The sequence below is a fragment of the Amia ocellicauda genome, chromosome 14, assembly GCF_036373705.1.
Source record: "Amia ocellicauda isolate fAmiCal2 chromosome 14, fAmiCal2.hap1, whole genome shotgun sequence".
Lineage (NCBI taxonomy): Eukaryota > Metazoa > Chordata > Actinopteri > Amiiformes > Amiidae > Amia > Amia ocellicauda.
In genome coordinates, this window is record NC_089863.1 from 28555643 (window position 1) to 28578481 (window position 22839).

Sequence of the window (22839 nt, forward strand, 5' to 3'; positions counted from 1 at the left end):
CCAAATCAATTTAGACTCAATGTTAAAGAATAGTACCTCTAGAAGCCTCTCAGAACATGCAGAGATTGTGTCCTCATCATGCTCATCCTACAACACAAAAAGGTTTTAAGTGTACACCTGCCATCCACATCTTACACAACTCAGTTTCATATACTGCAGGAATTACTTACAGGACTTTCAATGGGTCCTGGCTCCAGCAGATGAATGGTGCCGTCAGTCACTACAGGAAGATGATGATGAATATGAAGACAAGAATGAGCAATTGCTAATAAATGTGATCAGCTTACCCTTTACATAGGTGCTTGTGTCATGGGGGGCAGATTACTCAAATGAGCTACCTTCAGCAATGCTATCCATTATTGGCCTGCCTCTATTATGATCCAGAGCCAACTCCTCTGTAGTGGTAAAGGCTGGTGGTGGGGGCTCTCCTCCTGTCCTCTTCTGCTCCACTTTTTTCCTGTTGGCTAATGAGTAAAAGCACATACAAGTATATTGAGCTTGACCATTTCAACACTTACACATCTGAATTGGTGTTGCTTAGGCAGCTGTGAAGGCAAATAAAGCATTTATGACCTTACCATTTTGAACAATGTTCTTATACTTTACTGTTATTTGCTGCCAAGTTCGCTTGACACCCCCAGGGTTGCAACTGAAAGAAAGGCACAAATATCAATCCATTTCAATATGCTACAGAAAATAGAAAACATAATTGTTGTAGGTAACAAGTTCAATTACATTCACAACACATTAATGAACTTGTTTTACAAATGTTATGTAAAGGTTATGTAAATGTTATATTATGTAAAAATCCAACTGCAGATTGGGGGAAGAACATGTTAACTCCACACAAGCAGTCACCCAGGAGCTATGACCATTAACCATTGTGCCACCATGCAGCACCCTAATAATAATAATGATGAAAGAGAAAGATGAACACAATGGACAATACAAGGAGAGAGAGAGAGAGAGAGAGAGAGAGAGAGAGAGAGAGAGAGAGAGAGAGAGAACAAGATTGCAAATAATTTTTATTTAAAATTTTCTCCATCAGTGTGTCAGGATTTCACCACTAAAGAAATAAAATAGGATAGGTCTTCCTGCAGCAGCTTTGTTCAGTGGCACTGTGAGCGTGTGGCTCGATGTGCACCGGGATGGAATTTTAATGCAGGCTTCCCATACGGAAGAAATATATATATATTATATATCCATTTATTTAAAATATATTGAATGACAATATAATATATTATCCAATGAACATTTGAATATATGTAATAAAATATGAAATCTATATACTCAAAATGTATTTAATATTTTTAACAATACTATAACAATATGAAAAATGTTGTTAAATGATAGTTTTCATACTTTTATAATATATTAAATCACATATGAAACATTGTCATGTCTACATTTCACCACCAGAGATCTTCGCATCTGTCAGTGCACAGTCATTTTCAGATCTGGGCTCTGGCTGGGCCACTCAAGGACATTCACAGAGTTGTCCTGTAGCTACTCCTGTTGGAAGATGAACCTTCACCCCAGTCTGAGGTCCAGAGTGCTCTGGAGCAGGTTTTCATCAAGGAAGTCTCTGTACATTGCTGCATTCATCTTTCCCTCGATCCTGACTAGTCTCCCAGTTCCAGCCAATGAAAAACATCCCCACAGCATGATGCTGCCACCACCATACTCCACTGTAGGGATGATATTGGCCAGGTGATGAGCGGTGCCTGGTTTCCTCCAGACATGACGCTTGCCATTCAGGCCAAAGAGTTCAAGCTTTGTTTCATCAGACCAGAGAATTTTGTTTCTTATGGTCCGAGAGTCCTTCAGGCACCTTTTGGCAAACTCCAGGCGGGCTGTCATGTGCCTTTTACTGAGGAGTGGCTTCCGTCTGGCCACTAAAATCGAGGCCTGATTGGTGGAGTGCTGCAGAGATGGTTGTTCTTCTGGAAGGTTCTCCTCTCTCCACAGAGACAAGCTGGAGCTCTGTCAGAGTGACCATCGGGTTCTTGGTCACCTCCCTGACTAAGGCCCTTCTCCCCCGATCGCTCAGTTTGGCTGGGCGGCCAGCTCAAGGAAGAGTCCTGGTGGTTCCAAACTTCTTCCATTTACGGATGATGGAGGCCACTGTGCTCATCGGGACCTTCAATGCTGCAGAAATTTTTCTGTACCCTTCCCCAGATCTGTGCCTTGATACAATCCTGTCTCGGCGGTCTACAGACAATTCCTTGGACTTCATGGCTTGGTTTGTGCTCTGACATGCACTGTTAACTGTGGGACCTTATATAGACAGGTGTGTGCCTTTCCAAATCATGTCCAATCAACTGAATTTACCACAGGTGGACTCCAATCAAGTTGTAGAAACATCTCAAGGATGATCAGTGGAAACAGGATGCACCTGAGCTCAATTATGAGTGTCATGGCAAAGGCTGTGAATACTTATGTACATGTGCTTTTTTTGTTTTTTATTTTTAATCAATTTGCAAAGATTTCGATTTCATACAAACTTCTTTCACGTTGTCATTATGGGGTATTGTTTGCTGAATTTTGAGGAAAATAATGAATTTAATCCATTTTGGAATAAGGCTGTAACATAACAAAATGTGGAAAAAGTGAAGCGTTGTGAATTCTTTCCGGATGCACTGTATGTACATATTATTTTGTGAAAGAAATAAAACCCCAGATATTACATGGTTAAAAGTTGATTAATGTATTATTGTTGTATATTTATATTGAAGATACCCAATTATTAATGCACAATCCATGAAACATGTGCCAAAAGTCAACTTTTGTGTTTGTTTGCTGCAGGCGCACTGTTAGTGTAACATTGACAGTGTTCTTCAGATAGACTGGGGTTTGCCAATCCAGCTACGGTGGAGTTTATTTTGGGAAAGCTGGGAATGGGTGAAACAGAACCTCCTTCATTGATCAAGGGCTTACAGAGGTAACAGTCTTTCTTATTCTACCTGTTTCACAGTAATATCCTTGCATGATTTCCCAATTTTAAAGGATTGTCTGAAAATGTAAATAAGTGATGGACTTTACAGATGCAGTATTTTTTCTTTAGATTTGATTACCATTCAAAACACCTTTGGGGAATAACCTTCAAGAGTTTTAGATCAAATACAAATACAATTATGGACATTTTCTGTAATTAATTTAGAACAATTTGTAGATTATATTTTTCACTTTGACATTATGGACATTTTCTGTGTTGATCAGGAGCAAAAACTCCTGATTACATCCATTCTGATTTCATGTTGGAAAAGTCCAAGGGGGGTGAATACTTTTGAGTGCCACTGTATTCTCCTCCTCCTCTGCAGGTTCCTGCAAATCTGACTGATATGTTAACACAAAAGACTATTCATCCCAGGGATGTAGTTACAACAGATTAAACAGTGACAGGTACAATTCTGTAGGAATAGGAGAGAAGAAACGGGCAAATAAAATAAAAGAAGAGATGCAAGATCTGAGAGAGATGAAAGGAGATTAAAGCACCAACAATGGTAAGGACTCTGTTGAAAGGAAAATAAATCTGCCACCAAACCTGCTTGATATATTTAGCCAGATTAGAGTTTGAAAAGTGTACCAATCTAAACAATTCTGATACTTCCACTGTTTCTAATCTTTGAAATAGTGCTGTCAAATTCTAACACTTGAGTCATCGGTCCTTCTTGTTTTCATACCAGGAAAAACCATAGTTTCATAGCAGCATCTGTACAGTGCACTTGAATAGAGTGTTTTAGCATCCACAACAGTCCGATTCTTACCTAGCCAATATACCAATATATACCAAAAAAAAAAAAAATCAACAATATGGAAACAAATCTGCCAACTTTATTTTGTTTTAAGCTGATGGTGCTGAATGTGAAAACAGTGACTTATTTGAATATACAGTTCAATATATCACTGCATACATCATGAATTGCCCTTGTCCAAACTGTATTTGGTTTGTTTTTCTGTACTTTCAAGTTTTCTGTATCAGAATGAGATGTGTGTCCTGTAGGTGTTCTGTTGTACTGAGGCTGTGGGTCACTGCTGACTTCTGGCAGCACTGGCTGGACGAGAGCCCTGGGGGGACGGGGTGCTGCAGGGTGGGGACGACACAGACAAGCCCAGCCCTAGCTCCACGGTTTTCACTTGGCCCTGAGGTGCAGAGCTCCTGTGGCTGCTCTTGGAAGAGATTGTTGTCCTAAAAATATAAACCATAAAAACCGTCAGCATGTCCACTAAAGTTGTTTTTTTAAACCACAGACATCTGATGTGGAAAACTATCCTTGACTGTTTCTTCCAATAAAAAAATATAAACAAATGCAAAAAAAGTGGAAACCTGCAGCATAGAACTGGGCTTACCTCCCTGACGAGGAGGAGCTGCGTGCAGAGCCTGGCTTGGAGCTGTGACGACTGCCAGGTGAGGAGGCAGGTGTCGGCAGAGCCAGGTTGGCCTGGGGAGGAAGAATAATGGATCAATGGGATCAAACACCATCTAAAGCAGGGGTGTCAGCCTCCAGTGTCTGCTAGGTTTCGTTCCAGCACAGCTCTTGGATATTCAATTGGTCTAATTAACCTCCCCTGCTACACTGTCCAGATACCGAGACAGTCGAGGCTCAATAGATCAATGGGCAGACAGCTTCAAATCTTGGTGATCTAACTGCAGTTTCCAATTTACAGTAGCCATGACAGCGGAAAAATACCATGATATCTTTTGTCAATGAACATTCCTCCAAACCTGGATTCCTGTTTTGTTCACCCTGTGTTTGACCTACCGTCTTCCTTATCAACCTTGATTACTGGACTTTCCCTATTGCCCTGTTTGCCTGACCACGACCCTTGCCCTTGATCCTTGTTCCTGGACTTGTCTACTGCTTTGCCCCTGGGTTTGTCCCCTTGGCTTCCGTCTCGTTACAGTGAGGGAAAAAAGTATTTGATCCCCTGCTGATTTTGTACATTTGCCCACTGACAAAGAAATGATCAGTCTATAATGTTAATGGTAGGTGTATTTTAACAGTGAGAGACAGAATAACAACAAAAAAATCCAGAAAAACGCATTTCAAAAAAGTTATAAATTGATTTGCATGTTAATGAGGGAAATAAGTATTTGACCCCTTCAACTTAGTACTTGGTGGCAAAACCCTTGTTGGCAATCACAGAGGTCAGACGTTTCTTGTAGTTGGCCACCAGGTTTGCACACATCTCAGGAGGGATTTTGTCCCACTCCTCTTTGCAGATCCTCTCCAAGTCATTAAGGTTTCGAGGCTGACGTTTGGCAACTCAAACCTTCAGCTCCCTCCACAAATTTTCTATGGGATTAAGGTCTGGAGACTGGCTAGGCCACTCCAGGACCTTAATGTGCTTCTTCTTGAGCCACTCCTTTGTTGCCTTGGCTGTGTGTTTTGGGTCATTGTCATGCTGGAATACCCATCCATGACCCATTTTCAATGCCCTGGCTGAGGGAAGGAGGTTCTCACCCAAGATTTGACGGTACATGGCCCCGTCCATCATCCCTTTGATGCGGTGCAGTTGTCCTGTCCCCTTGTTTGACGGTGGGGATGATGTTCTTGGGGTCATTCCTCCTCCTCCAAACACGGCAAGTTGAGTTGATGCCAAAGAGCTCGATTTTGGTCTCATCTGACCACAACACTTTCACCCAGTTCTCCTCTGAATCATTCAGATGTTCATTGGCAAACTTCAGATGGGCCTGTACATGTGCTTTCTTGAGCAGGGGGACCTTGCGGGCGCTGCAGGATTACAGTCCTTCACGGCATAGTGTGTTACCAATTGTTTTCTTGGTGACTATGGTTCCAGTTACCTTGAGATCATTAACAAGATCCTCCCGTGTAGTTCTGGGCTGATTCCTCACCGTTCTCATGATCACTGAAACTCCACGAGGTGAGATCTTGCATGGAGCCCCAGACCTAGGGAGACTGACAGTTATTTTATGTTTCTTCCATTTGCGAATAATCGCACCAACTGTTGTCACCTTCTCACCAAGCTGCTTGGCGATGGTCTTGTAGCCCATTCCAGCCTTGTGTAGGTCTACAGTCTTGTCTCTGACATCCTTGGACAGCTCTTTGGTCTTGGCCATGGTGGAGAGTTTGGAATCTGATTGATTGATTGCTTCTGTGGACAGGTGTCTTTTATACAGGTAACGAGCTGAGATTAGGAGCACTCCCTTTAAGAGAGTGCTCCTAATCTCAGCTCGTTACCTGTATAAAAGACACCTGGGAGCCAGAAATCTTGCTGATTGATAGGGGATCAAATACTTATTTCCCTCATTAACATGCAAATCAATGTATAACTTTTTTGAAATGCGTTTTTATGGATTTTTTTGTTGTTATTCTGTCTCTCACTGTTAAAATGCACCTACCATTAAAATTATAGACTGATCATTACTTTGTCAGTGGGCAAACGTACAAAATCAGCAGGGGATCAAATACTTTTTTCCCTCACTGTACACATCTCCTTGCTTCGGGTCCTGAGCTACAAGCAGTTAGATTTGGGTATGTAATTTCAGGTGGAAATTGAGATTGAGGGCCCTATCCAGAAGAGGTTGTACAATGAATTGCAGGAATTTAACCCTTCTCTCCAGACTCTGAAATGTTCTGTGGGTTCAATATTTTGAGTTATCAACAAATTGTAAGATGTCGGCTAAAAAAATATTAATATGAAAGGTTGTCTCTCTCTCTAAGAAGAGCAAATAATTCCTTAAACTTATTTTTGTATTGATTATTTTAGATAGTAACAGGGGATGCATGTTTAAAGCCAGCAATTTGTTGATGCTCAGTGTAGTTACCTGTTGAAAGTACATATGCAGCGCTACAGCCAGGTCTGGGTGGTACTCCATAGCTTCCAGCAGCATGGTGTTCACAGACCTGTTGAAGTCCCTCAGCTCCCGCAGGCTGATGTCACGCTCTTCCTGCGTCTCCCCTTTGCTCTTCCTGGCCGAACGAATCTCCCTGGTAAGCTTAGAGCACTGCAAATGGGAGAGGCGTTGTCTTCATTTTTAATGTATGCAGAAAATAATTCAATTTTATAGAGGGAATTCACTTCAAGCTAATTGAACATGCCTAAATACATACACATTATTGCTATAAGTGCCTTGTTATATCAAGCATATATTGAGTGCTTTGTACAGAAATCTGATTGTGTTTTCCATCTGAGATCAGTTAATACCCAAAATTGTCTCCCAAGTTTGGCCTGAATTTTTATTTTTGAACACTCTTTAGCATTCTTGTTCATCGCTTTATCTTTTTGAGGTATTGTAGTATTGTAATCAGTCATATAATCCTCTTCAGTCGCTTTCATCATGCCCTTAAGTGTGTAGTAATCTAAAATCAACACTGTGATAGCGTGCAACCCACCTGCCTCATAACCCTCTCTAACTTTTCTTTCTGAGACTCCATATCTCGGTTCAAGTTGATGATCCTGGATTGGATCTCCTCATTCTTCTCATTTAGGGCAGCTTCTTCTTTGAGCAAATCATCAAGTGTGCTCTTCATCCCCTTTGAGGGAAAATGACATTTTAATTTCTTAAATGATCTCAATAACATTTAGAGTCAGATTTCAATCTGTAAATAGTAGAACCCAGCTTGGCCTAAAGGTTTGGAGTTTATAATTTAGATATATAGATGGTGCCAAAATTACTATTTTTGGATCATAATTTCTCATCCTGGTTAATACTAAGTTACATTTTAGATAGACAGGTGACAAATTAAAGGAAAAACCAACAAAGTGTCTCAGTAAGGTGTTGGGCACCACGAGCCGCCAGAACAGCTTCAATGCTCTTGGCACAGATTCTATGAGTCTCTGAACTCTACTGGAGAGATGGACACCATTCTTCCAAAAGATATTCCCTCATTTGGTGTTTTGATGATGGTGGTGGAGACCGCTGTATAACATGTCGGTCCAGAATCTCCCATAGGTGTTCAATTGGGTTGAGATCTGGTGACTGTGAAGGCCATAGCATATGATTCACATCAGTTTCATACTCATCACACCATTCAGTGAGCCCTCGTGCCCTGTGGATGGGGGCATTGTCGTCCTGGAAGAGACTACTCCCATCCGGATAGAAATGTGTCACCATAGGATAAAGGTCATCACTCAGAATAACTTAGTCATGATTTGCAATTACCCTTCCCTCTAAGGGGACCAGTGGACCCAAACCATGCCAGGAAAATGCCCTCCACAGCATAACAGAGCCTCCGGACCCCCTCACTGTAGGGGTCAAGCAGTCAGGCTTGTACCGTCCTCTTGGTGTCCCACACATGCACTCGTCCGCTTGTCCAGAACAAGAGCCAGTGTGTGACTGAAGCTCCTGCCATTCGTGCCCCAATAATGCCCCCTCTTTCAAAGTCACTTAGATCCTTTCCTCTTGCCATCTTCATCCAAAATCAAGGTCAGCTGGGTCTGCTCAGCATTTGTATACATGCCACAGAGCATGATAGCATGTTAATTGCTTCATTGTGTCACGCAGTACACCAGTTTGGAGCCATCTGCATTCGTTATGTTCCTCCACTAATTTATTCAGGTTTTTCCTTTAATTTGTCACCCATTTGTATCTATTAAGCATGGTTTCACTAGAAGAGAAAACTCTATAATGTATCACATGGTTGTAACTGGGCTTTAAGCTGCTGTTTTATACATCAGTGCCATTAAATTTGTAAAAACAACAAAGAGAACAGCAGCTTCTATAGCTAATGCAAGTGTACAGAACCATCCAGTGCAGTCTGTGCAGATCCTGAGGTAGACAGACACACAGTGGACCTGTAAGTATTATTTAAGAACTAGACCAGGGGTGCTCCTTTTGTATGTTACAGAACGCGGTTAGAGAAATCACACCCCAAATTACAAACAAACGCCGACCTGAGTGTCTTCCTGCAGTTCCTTGATTTGCCGTCGCTTGTACTTGTGGTTCTCCTCAGCCGCTCTCATTTGTTCTTCAAGCCTGAGCTTCTCTTGATGTTCTTCATCTGAAATGTACCAAGGACTGTAAAAACACTCTTCCTATTTTAAGCTTCCACGAGAATATTAGCTTACTTCAGTTTTTAAATATTTAACCAAGGAACAAGTTTGTAATTCTTAATTTTGCATTTTACCACAATATTATATGAAAAAAAATATGTTGAAGCTTGGCAGTGAACGATGATGCTGTTGTAATATAATGCCTAATCTTAATATAAAAAAAAAAAAAAAAAAAAAAAAAACATTCTCTGCCATACACATTTAGCAATTCAATGTACAGGGTATGTAAGCTGTCTAACCATAGTCTCCAGTTGCTCTGGAGGTCAATGCTCATACATACTTGTCTCAGTGACTGTGTTGAAAGATTTCCTGTATGTTGTATTGCGACTGCTTATGACATGAAGGGTGTTTTCCAAAGCTCTGATTTCTTTCTCTGCCTTGGAAATCTTTGCATCCAAATCATTTCCTTGCCGTTGTAACTCCTCTTTCTCTTGTGCAGCCTGTTAGTAAAAGCATCTAGTTTAATGACTGGGCAGAGATTTTTTTAAAGCCAGTCATACAAGACTGAAATTTATACAGCTGGACAATTCAAGTAAAATAAACACTTTGCTAAGGAGGGAGGGAAGGCCCAATATTAACACTCTGGCAATGCGATTGTGCTGCCTCACCTTGATCACATAAAATGCCTGCGATCTCTCCTCCTCTCCCTCAGGGGCGGCCATGGAAATCATCAGGATCTCGTACCTCTTCCTCAGTTTGTCAATTCTGGAAAGTCTCTCATGCACTTCCGAACTGATTTGAGAGAGTGAAAGAAAACAGCATTCACTGAATACAAAGTTATGTTTGTAAAATGGCAGTAAAATAAGTTTCAGAAACTAATCTTCTGTCTCAACTTTGGACTGTGAGGAATGCAATTTTGCCAAACGTATCACTTTATGCCAAATTAAATGCATGCTGTAGGGCTGAGTTTTGTATTGACTAATTACGAATCAGCAACACACCTGAGTCCTTGGCGTTCCTGGTCCACCAGTCTCATCTGCATCTGTAGCATCTCACTGTGAACCTTTATTTCCTCCTCCCTTTCCTTCATTGCAGTCTGTAGCTGTATCCTCCTCTTCTCCAAAGAAAGAACGCTGTGTGCTTTATTGTACAGTAGGTCTCTCAAACGTTTGATCTCCAGTTTCAAAATGTTATCTTCAACCATGGAGTCCTACAATGCAGTAACATACATGTTAAAGAAAATAAAAAATGTCACGTCTTCAGTGCACATCACAATCAATACTTGAATACCTTTTACCACTCGGATTACATTCAGAGTAAACGCAAAAAAAATATGTATTCAAATTGTATAAAACATTATAGAACATCCAAAACATCATATATAGCAAGCAACCGGAAGATGCTGTCTTTGCAGCCTGTTCTCACTACTATTGCCGTACCTGTTTCTTGAGCCTGATCTTCTTCAATTCCTTCTCTGAAGTGTCATTAAAAAGGTTCAGATCGTTAATCTTACAGGTCAGATCACTCTTCTCGGCTGTTGTCTTTTCAGTCCCTTTCCTTAGATATCGAATATCATCCTGAAAGCAAGAATTCAACCTTGAGAATTAGCCTTGTCAAGTGGACATGCATCATAGTCGGGTTCAAAGTGATGTGGCAATATAGGATGTGTATATTCAGTTAGATTAATATGTTAGACTATTACATATTAATATCACATTATACAATTAAAGACAACAGGGATATGGAAGGTTCTAATTTAATGTAAAAGCTTAAGATTAACAATTGTGATTTAAAACAATGTAAGCCTTACATAAAAGTAAATGTTGATTAGACCCAAACAAATAACAACATTGTAAGCTGGTCTGTTGTAGGTTAGCCATACTGAATGCAGGTTTAAGCAGATGCAACATAAGTGCAGAAACACATTGGACTACCTTTGAAAATACAGACAACAAACATACACATCATAGAAAAGCTCTATTTATACTTACCTTTTAAATGAAAAACTAATATTTTTCCAGAATTACATACACTGGCAACATGTACAGAAGTAGTTCCTAACAACCTGGATTATCAATATACAGACAGGTGACAAATTAAAGGAAAACCAACATAAAGTGTCTCAGTAAGGTGTTGGGCACCACGAGCCCCAGAACAGCTTCAATGCTCTTGGCACAGATTCTATGAGTCTCTGGACTCTACTGGAGAGATGGACATTCGTTATGTTCCTCCACTCATTTATTCAGGTTTTTTACCCATCTATATATAGTAACACACCCATCTGTTACAACAGGAGCATCTCTTACCTTAAGCTTTTTGAGCTGTATTGTCAGCAAACCAACTACTTCCTTCTTCTCCTGCAGGTCCTTGCTCAGCTCTTCCACCCTGGCCTCCAGAGCCTGCTTCTCCTCCGTATTCACATCTCCTCTCAGCCGAGACATCTTCCTTTCCAACAGCTGAATCTGAAAGTCCTGTTTAATGTACAATACACTTATTAAACTGTATACATATAAATATATACACTTGAGTAAAACTAAAGTTATTTTTAACAGATTTCTTAAATCTAAGAACACTGAAGTAGATCAATGGTTAATTGAAGAAGTCAAAAAGTATCAACAAATCAGTGCCGATGGAGAAATGGAAGAAATCAAAAGAATGAAAATGGGATGGTTTACATTTGGAAGAAACAGCACTCTGTTGAAAGGAAAGCTATAAAACGATTTGATCAATGCATACTACCAGTGCTCACTCATGGCTCTGAAACCTGGTAACTTTAGTTTAGAGAAACTGCAGACAATTGAATGATGAAAGAAGAGAGAGGAAAGAAAATGGAACACAAATTGAGTGTTTAAATGGTATTAGGCTGAACACATGGCAAGAGAACAGATCTAAGATGGACAGAAAGTTATCGAATGGATCTCAAAATTAAAAGAAGACTACATAAAAGATGGGAAGATTAAATAATAGACTTTGCAGGCATGATATAGAATGGGGGAGCTATAGATTCGAGAAAGGGGAAACATCTTGTTGAGGCCTTCATCCAGCAGAGTGTTGATATAGGCTGAGGATGAGGAGGACAGATGTAGATATAGATTTAGATACATGACTAGATATTTTTCCAGATGTTAGAAAATGACGACTTTGATCTCTCACCTGGTTGTAAAGGATTTCCTGTTGTTTCAGCGAGTCGTTATCAAGCTTATTCAGCCGGCTGTTGAGGTTGGCGAGGGCAGTCTTACTGCCCGAAACCTCCGCCTTTCTGTTCTTCTCCTTGGTGTTCAGGTCCTGTAACTCCTGTGTCTTCTTAAACAGCATTTCCCGAACATGGTTTAAGTGAGAGTCTATTTCCTGTACAACAAAAAGTGAAAAATGTGGTCAATATAAAAAAATATGAAAACGTAAAACACAGTAAAGCACATTTGAACAAAGATACTTCCTTATTAACAATCTCCATGTTCCATGCTTACAGATGCAAAATAGTACCTTGTACACTATATTAAAAACAAATATATATATATATATATATTAAAAAGCACCTTGATGGTTTGCTCCTCTTCCTTCAGAATCTGCTCCATTCTGGATGCCCTCATCTCCTCACTCACTGCTGACTCGCTCACATATCTCAGCTTCTCTGCAAGAGCCTCATTCTGCTTTTTAGCAACATTCAGTCTGGTGAGAGTAACACAATCCTTATAAAATATGTGTGTGCAAATGAAGATATCAGTCTTTCATTCTTATTTGATTTTTCTGTTTTTTACATTCTTCATTAGTAAATACCTAAGATTTAGGGGTATCCAGGGACATTATTTATTGGGGCGGTGAATAAAACATCTGTGTAGTGTCTTTTTTAAGTTTGGGACGGACAGGCGTCCCCCACTGAATACAATATTTCTTCTTAATTAACCAGGTGATACTCCAGCAGCACCCAGATGTTTTAACAAAGGAGTCCAGACAGAGAGCAGAACCAGCTTCACCCGTGCTCACATAGACACTCATATCTAACTGTCAGCTTACTTATAATTTTTCTCCTGGATGTCTTTTTTAATGCTGGACAATTGGGATCTTGTAGTTTCCAGATCAGTAGCTGTCCGGTCCACTGTCCCTTTCAAGCTCTCCAGCTAAACAGATATGAGAAGGAGAAAACAAATTGTAATTTTAATGTCATAAAGTCCAGATAGATGTCTCTTTCTGTTGTTAAAGTTAAATGTGATGAAGTCTGTAAGATCATTTAAAAGTTTAACAAGCCACCTTATTTTGTGCCGCACAAGGATGAAATTAACTTTACTTCTGTGGCATTTGTACATTAATATCTTTTGAGTGATTACTTTAACATAATATAAAAATTAAAAAAACACTGAATTTCACGTTTTATACAATGTGAAGAATGCTAATGCAGGCAGGGCCAAACTGCTCATTTAATCATTTTAGCTTCTTCATACCAGTCTCATTATCAGCTGAGAGTCTGCCATATTAGCAACTGATATATTTGTTGATGTAGAGAAATGCAGTTTTGCCAATTTGGCAAAAAAAAAAAAAAAAAAATCCAGTTTCATCCTATACATCACTGGTTGAAGTTGTTGTCCACACAAATAAGTAGTTAAGTCGTGGCTGTGGGCCAGCTGCACCCACCTCGTCCTGCAGCTGCAGGCGGCTGGCCTCCTGGCCTTGGTACTCCTGTCGCAGGTTTGCAGCCTGGCGCTCTGCACTGGAGATCTTTTTCTCACACTCTTTGTTGTTTTCCACTTCGCTATCAAAAAAGTGTTTCTTCTCCTTGATAGAAGCCTCCCTTTCTCTGATGTCTTGCTTTACCTGGGCAAGTATCTGAGAAGGAGAAAGAGGCTGCGGTCAACCTGATTGTCAGTAGGTTTTCAAGCTTCTCTTATAGCCACTTTCACTGTTATGGCCTCAATGCCTTATTACACAATTTCTTCTTCTTCTTTTTTTTTTTAAATCAAGAGCTGTGGTAGTTACCAGTGAGCAGTTATCCATCTCCTGGTCTCTCTTCCTCATCTGCTCAATGGTATTCTCCCACTGACAAATTAGCTCCTGTCTTTCCAGATGCGCTTGGCGAAAGTCCTCTGCTGTCTTATCCAGTTCAATCTAGTTCCAAAAATTGAAGAATACATTAAAAACCTACAATCCCATGTCAGCCTGGGAAATAAAATAAGCAGCTATCACCCAGAGAGGCTTTTCCAGCTGCATCCCTTGAAATGCCTCTCGACATTCAATTTCAAGCGTTACAGTGCCACTTGTTAGTAGATACACAAGATTGTTGAATTAGATTTTAAAGTACCTGGGCAGTTATTGTTTCCGTCAGTTCACTGTCGAGAATCTTGCGCTTCTGGTTCACCTCAACAGTCATTCTCTCAATGCGTAAAGTCAACTCCTAAAAGAGCAGAAGAGCAGACAGTGCAGTGTGATATCACGTAACATCACATAAAGCATCTGACTTACAAAACTAATGTAAATAAATGGCATTTATACAGAAATTAGTCACCATAAACACATACCACACAAAGCATAATAGCAAAAAAGAAACCAAATGTGTAAAAATGTATATAGGCTTCTATATAACTAATAAGCTTTAAATAAGTAACACAAATCTTAAAATAAATCTTTATCTAGCAACAGAACTAAAATGTGCTTTGGCTACATACAGCCATGAGTGTATAAAAACTATTCAAAACGTAATAATAAAATAAATGTTGTAAATAAGTGTTTATTTGTAAAACATACCTAAAATGTATATATTGTACTACTTTTTTTATACAGAATGTTATGGAGATATTTTTTGGCTTTTTGCAAGAGGTTATATTTTCTGCTAATCATTATTGCCTGCACATTTCAAAATAAAAATAATAAAATCAAGATGTCTGTGATATCAGTAGCCTACTGTAAATAATAAAAGCGTTCATGGCTGCAATATATGATACAAAAACGAACATCTGTGTCATTCACTGCAAAACAAACATTTCACTGGATATTTCCTGGTCTAAAATACATTAATAATTGTACAGTTTCATTCACAATAGGGATGCATTCAATTCAATATGTCAGTGGCAATGTCTTAGCTGATGCATAAAAAAACACTACGCTTTATAAGCAAAATACTTTTCTATGTAGACAGTGTGACGGCTTCTGGTGGTTTGAGGTAAATTGGATTATAACTCTTATTTTTGCGATGCTGCCTTTCAAACAATGTCAGGGTATTTCAAATGCATAATTAGAAAAAGTCAAGAACAAACAACCATATATCTTTCACAACCGCAGAGTAATTAAAAAATGTAATTAAAAGTTAAACTGACGGTCTTGGCGGTTCTAGTATTGTAATTACTGCTGTGATGCCAGACAGAAAGAGAAAAGGACCACTGACCAAGTGCCGAGACAGTGATGCCATAAATAGCACAGCTGATGAATTTGTGAGGAAGTGGATGCTGATATGATACTGCATGAGCTGGCCTCTCCCTTCACACAGTGTATAACCTAACAGAATCATCTCACCTTTATCTTTCCCTCATCCTGCTGGGCATATTTAAAGATAGCCATTGCATCTTCATCCTTCTGTGCCGACTCCTTCAGCCAGGCCTCCAGGGCCTGCTGATCCCAGTTCAGCTGACACTTCAGTTCCTCCACTTTCTGAGTGGCTTTAAAAATGTTGTTCTGAGAAAGAGCAGGTTAGAAACTTTGTTCAGCTTTACCTAAATGACACATCCCAAGCTAGAAATCTATTTCAAACAAGGCTGGGGAGGAGGCAGTTGCGGGTTCTGATAAAAGTCTAGTAAATTCAAATGTGGGTCTGAGTTTGGGTTTCATAAAGACTTTTGTGCAGCATATTAAATCAAATACACAGTACCCCCCCCCCCCCCCCCCCCCGTTAGTGTTCTATGTGCATTGCACTATGTAAGACTGGATGTACATAGGTTGTTTTGTGATTTTCTACACATTATAAAATAAAGTAGCCTATTTTACGTAAGATGTAAACACAGTCCCAGGTAATAGCATTCTATGTACTTATGTTGTAACTAATGTATGCTATATAGCATCAAAAGGAAAAGATTGCTTATTGTTAAACCCCAAATAAACTTTGCCTCTTGCATGTTCCTCTTTTCCCTCAGCTCGGCCAGTTCACTCTCCAACTGCACAATCTCCTGCTGGAGACGCCCTTTCTCCCTCTCTGCCAGGGCCTGGAAGTGCTCTTCTGATTCCCTTTCTTTCTCCTTAGCTCTGCAGAGAGCCTGCAGACACAATCACACATTAGCACTCTGTACTCACTGCTTTTCAGAGAGAATATCTAACAACATAAGAACATAAGAAAGTTTACAAACGAGAGGAGGCCATTCGACCCATCGTGCTCATTTGGTGTCCATTAATAACTAAGTGATCCAAGGATCCTATCCAGTCTGTTTTTGAATGTTCCCAAATTTTCAGCATCAACCACATCACTTGGGAGTTTGTTCCAGATTGTGACTAACTCTCTGTGTGAAGAAGTGTCTCCTGTCTCCTTGAATGCCTTGAAGCCCAATTTCCATTTCTGTCCTCGGGTCCGTGTGTCCCTGCTGATCTGGAAAAGCTCCTCTGGTTTGACATGGTCGATGCCTTTCATGATTTTGAAGACTTGAATCAAGTTCTCACGTAGTCTCCTCTGTTCCAGGGTGAAAAGGTTCAGTTCCCTCAGTCTCTCAGTAGGACATTCCCTTCAGACCTGGAATAAGTCTGGTTGCTCTCCTCTGAACTGCCTCTAGAGCAGCGATATCCTTCTTGAAGTGTGGAGCCCAGAACTGTCCACAGTATCCAGATGAGCTCTAACTAGTGCATTGTACAGTCTGAACATTACTGCTCTTGTTCTCAATTCTACACTTTTGACAATATACCCTAACATCCTGTTTGCCTTTTTTATTGCTTCTGGACTGTTTGAGGCACCTCTGTGTCATGTTCTGTAATATTCAATGACTTAAATTCTGTTAACAAAGATTCATTTTAATAAAAAATAAAAAAATCTGTGTAAAAGCTAATTTGTTTTACACACATGCGCTATAACAACGAATATCATGTTTTACAAGCTCACATGCCCCTGCCAGCTGTAATAACTGCAGATTAGCTGCTCAGTGCGGCGCTGTGTACCTGTGTGTGACACAGCTCCTGCCTCACATTGTTCAGGTGGTCAGTCATGGCCTTGATCCTGTCTTTGTGTTTCACCACTTCATTCTCTACATTGGCTTTGTGTTTCTGCTTCTTCTGAAGCTGGAAATTAAAAAAAGAAGAGAAGAAAGAAGAGACGGGAATCAGCTGGTCGTCACTGCTGTACACGACCTTCATCAGTCATACATGTTATACACGCATGTGCAGCATCATAGAAAAGTAACATCCGATGTCCCACCAAAATAAAAACACAACTATATATAACATTATTTATTCCGCTAACACATTTTATGATTATGTTTAACCCTGCTCTGGTACCATTAAAAAAGTTACACTGACAGTACCATTGGGGTGGGGTCACATAGACCCCATGGTACCACAGCAGGGTTAATCTGCAGCAAGTTATAGAGGGGGTCCGGCTATACAATAATGATAAGCATCTATAAAATTGACGTGTATTAGGCAATTGTAGAGCAATCATAGTATAATTGTTGTATAAAAGTTATTGCTTATGCGATGCTTATGCAGACGTGTCTGTCAGCGAGTGTTTAAGTTTAAATAATAATAATTTAAAAACATACCTCATCTTCCAGCGCTTTGTTTTCTGAGTTCGCCACCGGAATGGCAAAGCCCTGATCCCAGCCCAGCTGAGATAAGACCTGGGCGGACATGATGCTGCAGAGCCGGGACGCACGGTGTGTAACAAGCGCACAGGACCGGGCTGTTGTGTTTTGAAGAGCAACCATAGAAACCACGTTGGTTACCCAAGTCCCCGGATATGTTACATATTTTCTCTCTCCACTAGAGGGTAGTGTTGCACAGACTCAACTGGACTAAGTGCTTATCTTGAAAATCCTTATTATTATTACTCTTTGAGACGGGTGCTTGGTGAAAAATGTGCAGATGAGCTTTGCAGCACAGTGAGGAAGAGTAGAGTCCAGTAGATGGCACTGTCTCACCACACATCATTTGTCCCCCTAAGGCAGTGGTTTTCAAACCGGTCCTGGTGTACCCCCTGCCCTGCTGTTTTTTTTTTTTTTCCAACTGAGGTCTTAATGGCTTAATTGAATCCTTATTTGACCTAACAAAGCAATATACCATTCAATTAAGTAATTAAGACCTAGGTTCGAACAAAAACCAGCAGGGCAGGGGGTACTCCAGGACCAGTTTGAAAAACCCTGCCCTAAGGTACCACGACACTGTTTCTAACCTTCTTTATATGCTTCATATTTGTATGCATGATTTATATACACACCCACCCAAGGGACAAAAGTCTGGAAGCAGTTGATGATGTAGAGATTGACTGGGAGAGAGCACAGCATGTGTGGTTGTGCTCTCTTTCTCCCTATCTTCCTTTTCCAGAGTGGAACTGACTTTTTATATATCCACTACAGACAATGTATAGTGCCCCTTAATATAGGGCTAGACCCACTGTTCATAGGGTACCCTGCAGTGTAGTCCCAGTAACATCTCCTGTCTACACACTCAGGCTAGTTCATTCTGCTCAATGAAGACGGGAACTTTGAACCCTCAGCTTTTGATTCCAGATGTGATTTTTTCAGTGTTTGAACCACCAGTACTCCTACTGGGAGAGGGTTTATATTAAAATGAATTTAACCCTTGGGAGTTTAAATCATTGATAGATTTAGCACAGCTCACAAAAGCAAGAGTGCATTATAACAGGATAAAACATAAATCTTTCTCTAGGACTCTCCAGGCTTCGATGAAAGAAGTGTGATCAGTCCACACACTGAAAACAGACTGCGTTTGATTAAACTAAAATCTTATAAGGGTAATTTATTTCTTTATTTTGTAACCATTCTTTTGTTATTATTGAAAACATAATAATTTCAGCAGAGTACTTTCATTTTATTTATTGAAATATCAAAGGACAGAACACACAAAGAGAAGAGTAGTTTAAACTGAAGGTAGAAAAACTAAATCTGTTTTAAATGTATAATACTGTATTGTTGAAGCATGACCATGTGATGACCAGAAACAGAATACAAGTAAAACCTGTTTGGTAGCTGATATCTTTGCAAAATAAGTTACATTGTTCACTGAGACTCAGAAAGACTAGGAAAGAACTGGGCACATAAACCTGATCTACCTTTCAAATACCATGAGTATAAATCTATTAAACGGCATTTGAGAGTCAGCAATTTGCGACCATTTTCTTCAGTGCTGCTCATGAAATTAAATTCAAATTTCTTCAAACTGGACACAAAGAATTAAAGGTTCCATGCATTCAAAAGACTGGGTGAGTAAGCAATCAGGCTAAAATGCCAAAATATGGAAGTATCCCTTTAACTAAATATCACCGTCTCTGGAGTCTCTTCTAGTAGCAGTAGTGACATCACTGTGCCCTTCTATACTTAACAAAGGGCACAGTGATGTCACTGGTAGGACAATAACATGAATATGCCACATCATACATACAGACGGGTGACAAATTAAAGGAAAAACCTGAATAAACGAGTGGAGGATGCAGATGCCTCCAAACAGGTGTACTGCATGATACAACTAAACAATTAGCATTCTCTCATGTTTTGTGGTATGTATAAAAATGCTATGCAGGCCCAGTTGATGTCAATTTTGGATCAAGATGGCAAGAAGAAAGGATCTAAGTGCCTTTGAAAGAGGGATCATTATTGGGGCACCTTAGGCACTGGTCTACAGAGATGTGGGGAAAAAGTGATCTGGTCAGATGAGTCATCCTTCACCATATTTATGACAAATGGGCGAGTGCATATGTGGTGACACCGAGAATGGTACAGGCCCGACTGCTTGACCCCAACAGTAAGGGTTCCATAGGCTCTGTTATGCTGCGGGGGGCATTTTTCCTGGCATTGTTTGGGACCATTTGTCCCCTTATAGGGAAGGCTCTACAGTGATCACCTTTATCCATTTCTATCTATCCTTCTAACATTTCTTTCCTGATGGGAGTGGTTTCTTCCAGGATGACAATGCCCCCATCCACAGGGCACAAGTTTGAGTATGAAAATTATGTGAATCATATGCTATGGCCTTCACAGTCACCAGATCTCAACACAATTGAACACCTATGGAAGATTTTGGACCGACGTGTTAGACAGCTCTCTCCACCACCATCATCAAAAACACCAAATGAGGGAATATTTTTTGGAAGAATGGTGTTCATCCCTCCAGTAGAGTCCAGAGACTCTAGAATCTGTGCATTGAAGCTGTTCTGGTGAGACACTTTGTTTTTTTTTTCACCCATCTGTAGTTAAAGACAGGACAATATTATATATACACAAACAGTTTTATTTATAAAATGAAGATAGTTTATTATTGCAGACAAGGTTGGAAGAGCACAAATGACCTACAGTGACGATGTTCTCTGGCAGAGAACATTTCGAATGAAAGGCTATCATACTCTGTGATCTGAAATAAAACGCGATAACCTTTAGGGAAAACTGCAGATATAAAAAGTTGAAGCATCCAAACCTTGCTCATATTAGTCTAATACCAAGACCTTCCCAAATCTGAACACTTGTTAGTTTGAACACCACGCAGGTTAGTGGGTGTATTGATGCAGGAGGCACTATTGAATTGTAAATGATGAAGAGGATGGCTAGTTTAGATTAGATTACTAGTTGCTGTGCATTGTCTAGGCCACTATAATAACATGTTTTAACCTGCAGCTCTGAGAGAGAGAGATAGACTAGGCACCCTGCATTTAGCTGTCATAGGTGAAACTAATGTTTATGATATACTTAATCAATAATAATAATCATCATCATCAGAAGAATGATTCAGTTGGTACTCACTCAACAGTAGCTAATTAACTTCCTACTACATGGCCAAAGCAAATTCAGACATATTTTCTGCTGGACTGACAGGGGTGAAAATACAACCTTAAATCTCAAAAGAATACACATAGAAAAAATAACAGAATTTAACTAAAATGTTTTTTCCAGTATATATGTATTTTCTTTCATTTTAAAATGTTATTTTAAACTTGATTATTTTGCAGGTTCTTACGATAACATGTCAAAATTATTTCAACAATATGTATAAATGTCCTTAATGTATCATTCCAAAAGTATCAATCATAAGATATGGCTGTGGCTGGGCATTTGTAGTGTTTTCATCTATAATGTACAGTGCTTTAATATATGATTACATTTGATACGTTGTTAAAATGTTTGATGTCATTTTTAGTCCGCTATATGCCTTAAAATTCAAATGAAAAGGTGTCTACATGATAAAGATTAATAACTATTGACACAAGTAAATGTCTGACAATCACTGTAAAATGTTTCAAGCACAAAATGTGTGTGTGAGGGGGGAGTTTATCCCAACACAATTATAATCATTATCTTAATAAACAATTTATTCCTATGTATTGTGTTGCAGACTTCAGGGTAGGAGATTTAATTCGTAGGTACTAAAACAAATGTTACATTTTACAGTAAGCCCCATACAAACAACACAAGGCCCACGCCTTTCTTTTGACGACCACAAAGCAGAACGGCTTATTTCCACTGAAGTGTGTTTGATATCAGCAGACCCAGCCAACCGCCCAGAGCGAGGGTTTAGTGCACTGGTCGTTTCCACAGACTCCGGCTTGGCTACACCAACAGCAACCAGAACGTCATTTAGAATTCACAGCAATGCCAAGCCCTGCCAAGACAGATCTGACCAGGCAGGAATATCTGGTAGGAAACTTACATGGGTTTCTTAAAATAACCCATGTGAGTGATCGCTATGACATTGTTAACCTGTTTCCCACATCCACCACGGTTTGTGTAAACAGTGCCATAGGGGTGTGTGACCTACAGGTAAAATAACAGGTAGGTGTACTATGTACTCTTTAAAGTGACCGCAAACAGGCATCATTCCAGAGTCGGACCAGGCGTGCTAATAATGACATTACGTGTGCGCAAAACTAGTGACCCGAATTATATTTCGGTTTGTCTGGGGGAGCAAAATGGAGAGGCTGAAGAGAGTGCAAATGGTGAAGGGTACCCTGGATGGAGGCAGGGGGGTCCCGGACGTTGTGCGGCTGATAAAGGCGCAGGGGCTGGCCTATGTGGTCAAGAACATCCATGCTGCTGGCAAGAAAGTGAGTTTTATGAACCGCTTTTATTTTGCCAGGAGCCTGAGACCATTCGGCCTCTGCGCCATGGATAACATCAGGCCGCACTCGTGGGATCCCCCGCCGTTCTACAGGGCGCTCCGAGCCTTTGCGCTTGAAGTAGGCCTCCATAAAGTCGTGCTGGCCTCCTGGGATTATAAGACCATCTGTAGCCAGATGAGATCTACCCAGGAGACCAGCCGGATAGAAGATTTCCCTCCCGAAACCTGCCGGTTTATCTGGGCTAACGCTACGCACGTTTGCCTCACAAATACGCAGAAAGATGTCTCCTGGATGGCTGTGAGTCGGTGTCTCCCCACCCGAGTGTTCATGCACAGAAGGGGCATAGCTCCTTATGACACCTGCCCCTATAAGGGTTGCCTGGGGAAGGAGATGGAGGCTCACATCTTTAGTGAGTGCCCCTCCGCCCACAGGGTCTGGCTCCTGTTTTCTCCGTTCCTCCACAGGTTTGCCGTTCCTGCGCGGGCGACCGCCCAGCAGATCCTGTACGGTCCTGCCAGGGGAATATCATCTTCTACCCTGAGGTGCTGGTGGCGTGTCGTCTGCGCAGTGAAGCAGGCCCTGTGGGAGGGACGGAACATCTGTCTATTCAACAAGCAGGAGCTGGACCCGATTGTCAT

General features: G+C 40.4%; 1 protein-coding gene across 1 annotated transcript; it reads right to left on the bottom strand.

Moving 5' to 3' along the window:
- Positions 1-3814: 3814 nt before the first annotated feature.
- ccdc39 (coiled-coil domain 39 molecular ruler complex subunit) lies at positions 3815-17829 on the bottom strand. Its single transcript, XM_066721509.1, has 20 exons — positions 17679-17829; positions 17080-17199; positions 16047-16193; positions 15460-15618; positions 14252-14344; positions 13930-14058; positions 13588-13779; positions 12973-13076; positions 12495-12627; positions 12112-12306; positions 11265-11429; positions 10398-10535; positions 9960-10168; positions 9627-9750; positions 9299-9458; positions 8860-8966; positions 7359-7499; positions 6791-6970; positions 4351-4442; positions 3815-4189 (listed from the first exon to the last, which is right to left on the bottom strand). Exons 1-20 carry the CDS (start codon positions 17766-17768, stop codon positions 4030-4032), a joined length of 2838 nt encoding a protein of 945 aa, XP_066577606.1. The 5' UTR covers positions 17769-17829; the 3' UTR covers positions 3815-4029.
- Between the last annotated feature and the right edge of the window lie 5010 nt (positions 17830-22839).

Coding starts and splice junctions, on each gene's coding strand:
- ccdc39 (XM_066721509.1), bottom strand. CDS start 17,768: ATGTCCGCCCAGGTCTTATCTCAGCTGGGCTGGGATCAGGGCTTTGCC. Junction 16,194..17,079: donor AGGAGCTGTGTCACACACAG/GTACACAGCGCC, acceptor TTGTGTCTGCAG/GCTCTCTGCAGAGCTAAGGA. Junction 9,751..9,959: donor CAGGAACGCCAAGGACTCAG/GTGTGTTGCTGA, acceptor CTCTCAAATCAG/TTCGGAAGTGCATGAGAGAC.